At 40.5% G+C, this 12570-nt stretch overlaps 1 protein-coding gene across 2 annotated transcripts in view; it reads right to left on the minus strand.

Moving 5' to 3' along the window:
- LOC125464321 (glycerol-3-phosphate dehydrogenase 1-like protein) overlaps window positions 1–12570 on the minus strand; it is a 50264-nt gene that overhangs the window by 19396 nt on the left and 18298 nt on the right. For both annotated transcript variants that reach the window (XM_048556631.2, XM_048556639.2), the window contains 2 exons: window positions 10100–10238; window positions 7705–7817 (listed from right to left, as the gene is read on the minus strand). In XM_048556631.2, coding sequence (XP_048412588.1) covers window positions 7705–7817; window positions 10100–10238 — 252 coding nt within the window. The remainder of the gene's footprint in view (window positions 1–7704; window positions 7818–10099; window positions 10239–12570) is intronic.

Consider the following 12570-nt stretch of genomic DNA (forward strand, 5'->3'; position numbering starts at 1 on the left):
AGTCAGGTTTTCGACTAGGTCCCTCATCCAGAAGATTAAGATGCATGGAATCCATGGTGACTTGGCCATGTGGATTCAGAATCGGCTTGCCCATTGAATACAGACAGTTGTGGTGGAAGGGTGTTTTTCAGGCTGGAGGTCCGTGACTCGTGGTGTGCCTAGTGACTAGTGATCCCGCGAGGATCTGTACTGGGACCCCTGCTGTTTATGGTATATGTCAATGACTTGGATGAAAATGTGGATGGGTGTATTAGTAAGTTTGCAGACAATACAAAGATCACTGGAGTTGTGGATAGTGTAAAAGGTTGTCAAAGGATACAGCTGGATATAGATCAGTTGCAGTTATTCGTGAAGAAATGACAGATGGAGTGTAATCCAGGCAAGTGTGAGATGCTGCATTTTGGGAGTTCAAATGTTAAGGAAAAGCATAAGTTAATGGCAGGACTCTGAACAGCATTGATGTACAAAAGGATTTTGGAGTTCAAGTCCATAGCTCCCTGAAAGTGGCCACGCAAGTAGATAGGGTGGTAAAGAAGGCATATGGCATGCTTGCCTTTATTGGTCAGGGAATCGAGTACAAAAGCCAGGATGTCATGTTGCAGCTTTACAAGACTTTGGTTAGGCCATACTTACAGAATTGTGTTCAATTCTCATCACCACATTACAGGAAGGATGTGGAGGCTTTGGAGAGGGTGTAGAAGAGGTTTACCGGATGCTGCTGGATTAGAAGATATGAGCTACAAGGAGAGGCTAGAAAAACTCTGGTTGTTTTCTCTGGAGTGGCAGAGGTTGAGGGGAGACTTGATAGAAATCTATAAAATTATGAGATGCATAGATAGGGTTGTTGGTCAGAAACTTTTCCCCAGAGTCACAATGTTTTATACTAGCAGACATGCATTTAAGATTGGGGGGTGGGTAATTTAAAGGAGATGTGAGGGGCAAGCTTTTTTTTAAACACATAATGGTAGAAGTCTGCAATGTTCTACCAGGGGTGGTGGTGGAGGCACATATGATAGGGGCGATTAAGGGACTTTTAGATAAGTACATGAATATGCAAGGAATGGAGGGATGTGGACCAAGGACAGGCAGAAGTGATTAATTTCATTTGGCATCATGTTTGGCACAACATTGTGGGTCAAAAGGCTCGTTTCTGTGCTGTACAGTTCTGTGTTCTAAAACTACAGACAACAAAAGTCAGGGTCAAGTTCAGCTAGAGAGGATTACATGCAGGCAAGGAAGGAGCTCAAAAATGGTCTGAGGAGAGCCAGGAGGGGGCACGAGAAAGGCTTGGCAGAAGGAATCCGGGAAAACACAAAGGCATTTTACACTTACGTGAGGAATAAGAGAATGGTCAAAGAAAGAGTAGGGCCGATCAGGGATAGCATAGGGAACTTGTGTGTGGAGCCTGAGGAGGTAGGGGAAGCCCTAAATGAGTTTTTTGCTTCTGTCTTTACGAAAGAATCGAACTGTGTAGTGAATGAAACCTTTGAAGAGCAGGTGTGCATGCTGGAATGGATAGAGATAGAGGAAGCTGATGTACTGAAAATTTTGTCAAACATTAAGATTGACAAGTCGCCAGGCCCGGATCAGATTTGTCCTCGGCTGCTTTGGGAAGCGAGAAATGCAATTGCTTCGCCACTTGCGAAGATCTTTGCATCCTCGCTCTCCACTGGAGTCGTACCTGAGGACTGGAGAGAGGCAAATGTAATTCCTCTCTTCAAGAAAGGAAATAGGGAAATCCCCGGCAATTATAGACCGGTAAGTCTCACGTCTGTCGTCTGCAAGGTGTTAGAAAGGATTCTGAGGGATAAGATTTATGACCATCTGGAAGAGCATGGCTTGATCAAATACAGTCAACACGGCTTTGTGAGGGGTAGGTCATGCCTTACAAACCTTATCGAGTTTTTTGAGGATGTGACTAGTAAGGTTGATGAGGGTCGAGCTGTGGATGTGGTGTATATGGACTTCAGTAAGGCATTTGATAAGGTTCCCCATGGAAGGCTCATTCAGAAGGTCAGGAGGAATGGGATACAGGGGAACTTAGCTGCTTGGATACAGAATTGGCTGGCCAACAGAAGACAGCGTGTGGTAGTAGAAGGAAAATATTCTGCCTGGAAGTCAGTGGTGAGTGGGGTTCCACAGGGCTCTGTCCTTGGGCCTCTACTGTTTGTAATTTTTATTAATGACTTGGACGAGGGAATTGAAGGATGGGTCAGCAAGTTTGCAGACGACACAAAGGTCGGAGGTGTCGTTGACAGTGTAGAGGGCTGTTGTAGGCTGCAGCGGGACATTGACAGGATGCAGAGATGGGCTGAGAGGTGGCAGATGGAGTTCAACCTGGATAAATGCGAGGTGATGCATTTTGGAAGGTCGAATTTGAAAGCTGAGTACAGGATTAAGGATAGGATTCTTGGCAGCGTGGAGGAACAGAGGGATCTTGGTGTGCAGATACATAGATCCCTTAAAATGGCCACCCAAGTGGACAGGGTTGTTAAGAAAGCATATGGTGTTTTGGCTTTCATTAACAGGGGGATTGAGTTTAAGAGTCGTGAGATCTTGTTGCAGCTCTATAAAACTTTGGTTAGACCGCACTTGGAATACTGCGTCCAGTTCTGGGCGCCCTATTATAGGAAAGATGTGGATGCTTTGGAGAGGGTTCAGAGGAGGTTTACCAGGATGCTGCCTGGACTGGAGGGCTTATCTTATGAAGAGAGGTTGACTGAGCTCGGTCTCTTTTCATTGGAGAAAAGGAGGAGGAGAGGGGCCCTAATTGAGGTATACAAGATAATGAGAGGCATAGATAGAGTCGATAGCCAGAGACTATTTCCCAGGGCAGAAATGGCTAGCACGAGGGGTCATAGTTTTAAGCTGGTTGGTGGAAAGTATAGAGGGGATGTCAGAAGCAGGTTCTTTACGCAGAGAGTTGTGAGAGCATGGAATGCGTTGCCAGCAGCAGTTGTGGAAGCAAGGTCATTGGGGTCATTTAAGAGACTGCTGGACATGTATATGGTCACAGAAATTTGAGGGTGCATCCATGAGGATCAATGGTCGGCACAACATTGTGGGCTGAAGGGCCTGTTCTGTGCTGTACTGTTCTATGTTCTATGTTCTAAAAGTGTCTTGAAACATAGAGAAAGGCCAAAGTGAACACAGGCCTCTCAGTGATTAAGGGTGGAAAATAATAATGAGTAACCAGGAGATGGCAGAGGAGTTGAATAAATATTTCACAATAGAAGATACTATTCATATTTCAAAATTATTAAATAATCCAGGGGCAAAGGAAGGAGAGGAAATAAGTACAATAACCACAACTACAAAGTACTAGGGAAATTAATGAAGTATTATCCATTGGGCCTTATGGGGTATATCGTAGGATATTAAAGTAGTAACTACAGTAATACTGTGTGCAATTGTAGTAATATTCCAGGAATTCTTAGCTTCTGGAAACTCCCCAGAGGATTGAAAGCTGCCACCTTAAAACCTTTGTCTGAAAAGGGAGGGACTAATAAAATTAACAACTATTACCCAGTTAGCTTAACATCCGTTGTTGGGGAAATGTTAACATTTATTATAAGGATGCAATAGCAAAGCATTTAGAAATACATAACATGATCAAGCAGAGTCAGCATGGGCTTCATGAAAGCGAAATCATGCTGATAAAATTTACAATAATGCTTTGAGGAGGTAACAAGCAATATAGAAAAAGGGGAAGCTGTGGATGGAATATATTTGAATTTTTAAGTGTTTGATAAGGTGCAAATGTTAGGCTACTTAAGACAGAGCCCTTAGTGCTGGAGGGAGTGTATTATCACTGAATAGCAGAGTAAGCTAACTAATAGAAGACAGAGAGTTGGGATAAGGGGGATATTTTCAGGGCGGCGAACTGTAACTCATGGATTGCGACAGGGATCAGTACATTAATGACTTAGATGATGAAAATGAACATGCAATAGCCAGGATCGTGCATGATACAAAAATAGGTGGAAAGGCAAGGGATGAGGATGGCACAAAGAGTCTGCAGAGAGACATACAGATGTTAAGTGAGTGGGCATGACTTCAAAGGAAATGTAAAGTTGGAAAATATGATGTTACGTACTTTGACAGAAAGAATAGAGTAGCTGAATATTATTTAAATGGGAAAGACTACAGAAATCTACAGAACAGAGGGATTTGGGAGTCCTCATCTTTGAGTTACATAAGTCTCGTATCTAAGTTTAGTAGACAATAGGGAAGGCAAATGGAATGATGGCCTTTATTTAAAAGAGAAGTTGAGTACGTTGGGCCCATATTCATTGGAATGTGGTAGAATAAGGCCATATGAAATAGAAACAGGATTAGGCTGTTTGCCTCTGAGGCCTACTTCACCATTAAATGGGATTATGGCCGATCCGACATCCCTCACATCCACTTTCTTGCCCTTTCCCCAAAACCCTTGATTCCTCAACTGATCAAGAATCTTTCTATTGCTTAAATATACACAGGGTCTCTGCTCTCATTAGTTTCTGTGGCAAGGAAGAAATTCCTCAGCTCATCCTTAAATTGGCAGCCTGTTATTTTGAAAGTGTGCCCTCTGGTCCGAGACCTTTCTAAAAGGAGAAGCATCTCTTGTTAAGCCCTTTGAAAATCCAAATATTTCAATGAGATCACTTCTCATTCTTCTAAATTCCAATGAGTATAGTGCAAAACTGTTGAACCTTTGCTCATATGAGAATTTCTCCATAGGGATCATCCTAGTGAATCTTCTCTGAACTGCCTCCAATGCCTTTCGGTTAAGATAGTGACAGAGTAAAATACCCCAGCCAGAGCTACTCTGCTCACCAGCTCCTTTTCCTCTTTCTTTTTTTTAAACCTCTTACTGCGATTTTTCACACCCTGCCTGGCCCCAAACCTGCTCCCCCAACTTTTGGCTTCTTAAAGTACTCTAACTGAAGGGAACGGAGAACAGGATCCAAGACCAGCCCGGCACGGGAGACGGGTTGCAGCCTGAGGGATTAAGTGCTGAAATTGAGTTGTGACTGGAGCCCAGTGCAGGAGCAGAGTGAGTGCAGGCTAAGCTGGGAGGAGAGTTGCGGCTGGAGCCTCGAGTGGAAGCAGAGTCAGCCCAGGCCAGCTGGGGGGAATGAGTCCTGGACAGAGGCAGTGAGAGCTCGTGTTCTGAAGCCTGGTAGACACAGATGGAGTGAAAAAGGTCTACAACGCAAGTTATTTTTACACTATATACTCTAATTCTGGACTCTTACACTGTGCAGTCCTGTGCTAGCCTTTTTTTTTGCTATTTTAATTCTGTAGCAACACTCAAAATATCTGTACCTAGATACCCTGTACTCAAGATGGTGCCTAGAGGTGGCATTACAAGATTTTCACTGCACTCTTTTGAGTGCACATGACAATAAAGTCTATTCTGAATTCTGAAATGATATCTTTCCGGAAATAAGGGGACCAGAACTGCTCACAGTACTCCAGATGTGATCTCACCAATATGTTGTACAGTGTTGCAGTAAGACCTCCCTACACTTAAACTCCAATCCCCCTGAAATAAGGTACAACATTCCATTAACCTTCCTGATTACCTGCTGCACCTGCTAGCTCTCTACGTTTTGTACACAAGTACTGCAGCTTTCTGTAGTTTTTCTCCATTTAAATAATTTAATAATAAACAAGAAGCAAAGTGGACTTGAGAGGATAAATGTGGACAAGCTTTTTTCCCTTGTGGGTGAATCTAGCACTAAAGGGCATAATCTCAGAATGAGGGGTCACACAGTTAAGACACAGATGAAGGGGGATTTCTTCTTTCAGGGAGTAATGAATCTGTGGAATTCTTTACCACAGAGGTCTGCCAAGGCTGAGTCATTCATACCAAAGGTAGGAATGTAGAATTGAGGATTATTAGATCAGCCATGATCGCATTGAATGGCTGACTCGATGTGCTGAAAGATCTACTTCTGCTCTTATGTCTTATTCGTTATTTTTCATTTCAGACAGAAGTTCCTGAATGTGCCGGATAAAGCTTTTGCTTCCTCACTTCTTCAATTCCCACTCCTTTTGGTTTTGCACTATCATCCCTTTTGCCAACTAATCGTACGGGACTTTCAAACTTCCACAGAACTTTGCCTTTTTCCCCACCGTCTCCCCTTCCATTGACTCCAAGCTTGCTTTAAACTGATCAAATCTCTAATTTTATTCTATTCTGATGAAAGGCTGTCAGTTTGAAACGTAACTCCACCTGTGAGACTTGAGTATTGATGAAATGTTTGAAATATACAACAGCACCTTAAAAGAGAAATTACATAATATTTCAGTCAGACTTATTCTGAGAAAGGATTAATCTCAAATATTATTTTATCTGATTAGACGCTGTGAGATCACAGATTAATACATTGCCTTCAACAAATTTGGGTCCAAATGCAAAATAAAGTCATGAGTTTCAAGATGCGGAAGCAGCATTCCCTGCTATCAAACTTCTTAAAATAGATATCTGCACAAACAACATTCAGATTTTTGACCAGATTTCTGAAAAAGGAAAAAGACAGGATTGCAATGTTATGTTTTTATTATTTTTCAATCTAGTAATTTAATGAAAACAGATTTGCCAAAATCCTAGTTTGACCAGCCACGCAACTGGCTCAAACCTGTTGCCATGTTTAAGAATCTCAACACTAAGCCAGAGAAAATCATTAAAGTTGAACAGATTTGTTATGTACACAGACTTATAAGACTATAAGATACAGGAGCAGATGTAGGCCATTCAGTGAGATTATGAATGATCTGGCAAATTCACAATGTCACTTTCCTGCTTTCACCCCCATAATCTGTGATTCCTTTACTGATTAAAAGTCTTCCTACCTCAGCCTTGAATATTCGTAATTGCCCAGCCATAACAACCATCTGTAGTAAAAAGTTATTCCTAATTTCTATCAGAAATGGGTGACCCATTAGTCTGAGATCATGTCCTTTAGTCCTCAACCCACCACAAAGGGAAACATCTACATGTCTGTGTCTACCTTGTCAAGCCTCCTTAGAAACTTCTTTGTTTCAAGAAGATCACCTCTCTTTTTTTCTAAGTTCTATCGAGTACAGGCCAAACTTCTCAACCTTTCCTCATAAGACATTTGCTTTAAACCTGGGATCATCCTAACAAACCTTCGCTAGACCGCCTCCAATGCCACTGTATCTTTCCTTACATAAGGAGACCCAAACTGTTCAGAATATTTTAGGTGTGCCCTAATTTGTACCTTGTATAGTTTTAGCAACTGTACTCTATTTTTACATTCTGCTCTGCTGAAATAAAGGCCAACAATTCATCTTTCTTCCCTTGGACCTACTAAACTTGGATATTTCATTTCATACTTCATCATCTGGCTTTGATCCATTTAACAAAAGGCACTTTTTCAACACAAGACCCAGTTTATGTCCTTCACTCCTCGAATATGACTAGTCAGCCAAAACTGACGGTGAAACACACTACTATGGTGTGAGTAAGGGAGTCATAGATTCAATCCCCATGCTACCAAATTGCCCATTATAACCTCTGGGAACTGAAAAACAACCATGCCATAAGCATGCACCTCCTGTTTGCTTTCAAGTGGTACTGGTAAGACTCAAGCAGTACATTTGGGCACCAACACATAAATGGGTTGATGCTGGAAATGAGGAGGAGGATTTAAAATCTTAAAAAAGAATCTGAATTTCAGTAGGCTTTCTGACCTTTAGTGCTCCACACAGTTCCACAGTATCCGCATCTTCCACCACACTTATCCGGAAATTGGATGTTTGCAGAAGCTCTTTGAAAAGATTTCCATTTTGTACATTTTTGCTGCCTGATTATAAAACAGATTTATTTAGTTCTTTAACTAATGGAATTTAAAACATACTGCCACTTTTTAAGGTAACACAGTAGATTATGAACAAGAAAGGCAGCATATGTAAGTACCAAACATGTAATCGGTTCACAGAATTGTTTTGGAATATACAAACTCAGTGTTACTTTTTGGATTTTCACAACAACACATGAACTCATGCTACTTAAGAATGCTAAAAGACCAGCGTACTGTCATTTGGGCTACCGATAACTAATGTTATAATCTATGCTTCCATTTAAATTGCCAAACTTGGTGGGGGGGGGGGCAGTGTTTAATTGGATATAACTTGCATTAGGGTGGCTTGCAAGTGTGAAAGGTGCTATATAAAATGTTCCTTTGCTTATTTATACATTAGAATTGCCAACTAATCTGCCAGAGATGATTGCCCCTGTATAAATAGAATTATACAGCATGAAAACAGACTCTTCAGTCCAACTCATCTGTGTCGCCCAGGTTTCCCAAACTCAACTAATTCCAGACCTCAAACATTAACTCTGATTATTTTCTTCAGATACTTCCAGACCTGCTGATCTTTTCTAGCAATTTCTGTTTTTGTTCCTGATTTACAGCATCCACAGTTCTTTCAGATTTTAGATTAGATTAGATTAGATTCCCTACAGTGTGGAAACAGGCCCTTCCGCCCAACAAGTCCACACCGTCCCTTGAAGCATCCCACCCAGACCCATCCCCTTATAACCCACACACCCCTGAACACATTGGGCAATTTAGCATGGCAAATCCACCTTGACGGCACATCTTTGGACGGTGGGAGGAAACTGGAGCACCCGGGGGAAACCCACGCAGACACGGGGAGAATGTGCAAACTTCACACAGACCGTTTTATTGTGTAACCAAATATTTGGCTTTAAATACATTGTGCAGGCTATATGAGACTAAAGGCCTGTGTGCAAGTGTCAGTCAGTTCTGATTCTTACAAAATAATAGTATGACCTGTGGAATTATGAACATCAAGGAGGTAACACTTTCAGTGAAGAAATTAGAAACAGCAATTGATTTGACTTTTCAGAAAAGCAATGGAGCCAATGCTATGAGAAAGAATGCTGAAGATTATAAATTATCAAGACAGATGTAAACTTTGTTAGATTTCAGGTGAAATGGGGCAAAGGCTAACATCAAGCACCTGGTTGCATCATATCGCACGTGGTGAATATGTGAGATTAGAATTACTTTGTTAATATATGAGGGGTAAACACAGATGAATTGTTGAAGTCAAACTGCCTGTTTGCATATTGAAAGTTTCCTATGTTTTCTTAAGTTAGCACTACACACATTCCAGTAAGTCAGGAACCAGACATTTATGAATTGTGAACATTAATTCAATCGCTATTTGTTCTACAATTCATAAGACATTTTCAATCAAAGAAAACATTTTCTTTATTATTTTGCTACTTACAAAAAGTTTTCAGAATAAAATGGTTATCATTTGTTTCCTTATACTTTTAGAATATTGCAACTCCCTTTTATGCTGGTAAAGGTTATTTTATATTTTGCGCATAAGCGCCTAAGCGCCTCAGTGAGTAACATCCAAAGTTCTGTTTCTGTTTCCTTATTTGTTTATTTTCTTCCAAGTAGCTGTCCATCTACTGCAAAGGCAATGACTCCAGATTGGGGTGAAGTTCAATAAAGTTCATTTTGTGTGATTCAGTGAAAGCGTTAGCTGGTATTTTGATCCAGCAGCACATGTCTACAATATTCCTGCAGGTGTCAATGGATAACGGTCATGAGTGGAAACCCTGATTTTCAGTTCACAGCATATAGACAGTTAAAGCAATACTCCAACTGTTAGTACAATTTTAACTATCACACCAGGTCAGATCAACTAACTCAGCGCAAACTATTGACCAACTAATCTGTAAGGTTTGTACTCTGCCCAATTCATTTTCCTACGCATTCCAGTCATGGTAAGAAATGATAACAGCTCCTCCACAGAACTAAACATAAAATGGACTGTATAAACACCATTGTTTTCTGAAAGTTGACAAGATTAGAACCTGTAACAACTACACTGGTAATTCATGTAATTTTCTACCAACATTCTTAAGTGCAAGTTTAATACTGTGCACCACAACTCACAGAATGTTTTTAACTGAAGGATTACTAACTGCCATACACTTCATTGCCTATGCTTAATAGGAAGGTTAATACACTACACTACAATTCATAGCATACAGAATTTAGATTTTTAAAAGATTGAACTGTTACAAAATAAACAGATTTACCTATTGTAGTTTCACAGAATTTCTCCGCTGCAACCTCATTGGCTATATTGGCCCCCATTAATACACTAACATCAATCTTCATTTTCTCCCTGATTATATCAGAGATCAATTTTAGTCCTTCGGGACCTTCATCAATTCCCTGGAGTCAAATAGAGAAATTGATAGAAAAATATTGAATGTACAGTCACTGAAACAATTCTATTAAACATTAGGATTACAATATTCGCCATTCCAATGAAAGTACACATTGGTGATGGCTTTGTGCTTTCATTATGATCCCTTGGTTGTATTTTTTCAGTACAAAGTCATGGTATTGCATTCTGATATTTCTAATATGGTTGTGTTCATAATGACATACATATGTACATTGTGCACTGTATTTTGAAATAATACTTAGATTGATAAAATGTTTAATATCATTCACATGAAAGATTTGAAATTTTACTTATTTACCAAATTGTTGACTGCTTTGGTAATAATCGTGCGATGACTACTGTTATAAAGCGGACGTCGACACCCCCCCCCCACCCCCCCCCCCCCCCCCCGCCAACTGTGAACTGAAACACCCAAAGAGGAGCACCCTGCCCTATAAACTGTAAAAGGAGTGTGAAAAGTGGTGTAACCTGCCTTTTAGCAACTTCTAGAAATTAAACAAAATAAATCCCTGACACTCACTTTAAAATTGACAAGTAACAATTTACTTAACTCTAACAGTGAGCAAATTAACTAAACTAAACTATTAAACTGAATATATCCCTGCTAACCACTAACTACTCCTGAATAAAACAAGATTCCAATGGTATGCTGTTCCAATAAATATAACTCCTACTTATATAAAAGAAAAGTTTAGTCTGTCAAAATTACAGCCTGGCTGCATGCCTTCCAGAAAGTTCTTGCGCCTTCCCTGATTCTTCTGTCAGGAATACCTTCTCCATTCATTCTTCTGTCAGCAATGTTAACTAGTTGTGCTGTTGGTATTTAGATGGTGCTTCTTCCAAGACATAGAGGAGACTGTGAGAGCCAGTGATTCACTCTTGAGAGCTGACAGCTGTTAGCTCTGGCAGATGGCAGTTAGCTCCTTACCTTCATCCAACTGCTCCTCCTTCCCTTCTTTTATAACCTTGATGACATATTAATATTTCTTACAATAGGATTGGTCCTACATTGTCAAAACCATCAGATTTAAATTTAATTGGCTTATGGTATCTAAGTGCCTCATTCAAATTGATTGGCCAAGTTCAAAAGCCTGTTGTCTTGGTAAAACTGCTGTTTGGTCTGCTAACTGTACGGCCTTTCAATACAAATGTTTCAGTTCAGGTGCTCTCTGTGTAATTTCAAACTTTCAAGCTGTTGCTCAAAGACAACCATTTTAAATCTTGATGCATAGAAAAAGCACTTCGTCTTTAAAAGGGACCATAAAATGCTTTTCCCTTTAACATTTTACAAAGACAAATTCTAACTTCCTGCCTCCCAATCCACAAGCACTCCACCTAACTTAACAACACTACAAGATCAGACATGAATTTCACCATAGTTAATTACACACTTGTGGGCCACTTAATATACTCAGCACATGTAGCCACATAGATAACCTGAACAGAATAGCAATTTATTGTCACATGTAGTTTTATAATTAAAAAATACAGTGAAACTTCTTACAAGTTGCTATACCACAGCACCTAAATTAATGACAGAAATCATAAATAAGAAGAAAAAAAGTAGAAGTTCATCACAGTCAATTAACAGTTCGTGGTTTCAGGGTACACTGGAAAGCAGGGCTGAGACCTCCATGCTGAATGACTGCTGGGTGACACGAATGCCACACCAAAGCAAGGACAAGACGTCCACACCAAGATGAGATCTCCACGCCAGGAAAAGACCAAGATTGCTCCTCGTGGAGGAGGCTGCCACACCAGAAGATGTCCCTGCCAGGCACCTCGCCTATACCACTTTTTTGGGCTGCTGGAAGCCACCTCATCACGGGGCCAAGGCAGGGAGAAGATGCCTTCTGCTGACGTCATTAAAAGAAGATACCTTAATAAATGGAAACTTTTTTTTAGAAAAGCATAGAAAAAGAGAGAAAACTAAAGCGGATGGAATAGATGAGCTCCAGGCTCTTGGACTGAGAGGCCTGCATGTTGCGTAGCTACTCCACTGTCATTTTGGAGTGCTTGAAAGAAAAGTGCATAATTCCTATCTTTGATCATTTTTACCCAGTTTCAGTAGTTTATTAAAACATTACCTCTCCAATGTAGCAACTTATTATCTAATCAACATGCAGGCCTAGCCAATAAAGATCAATTTTTGAAGTTAAAAGATTAGTAGCATAAACAGTATCCAATCCGAGCAAGAGGACAGCAGGGTAAGATGCACCAGTTGCAGCTCCTCTGCTCGCCAGTTCCTTTCCCCCTTTTTCTTACATTCCTCTCTCCCTCTCCTCTTTGCAGTATTCCCATCCCTCACCTTTATCA

This window comes from Stegostoma tigrinum, chromosome 2 (genome assembly GCF_030684315.1).
Source record: "Stegostoma tigrinum isolate sSteTig4 chromosome 2, sSteTig4.hap1, whole genome shotgun sequence".
In the NCBI taxonomy this organism is placed as follows: domain Eukaryota; kingdom Metazoa; phylum Chordata; class Chondrichthyes; order Orectolobiformes; family Stegostomatidae; genus Stegostoma; species Stegostoma tigrinum.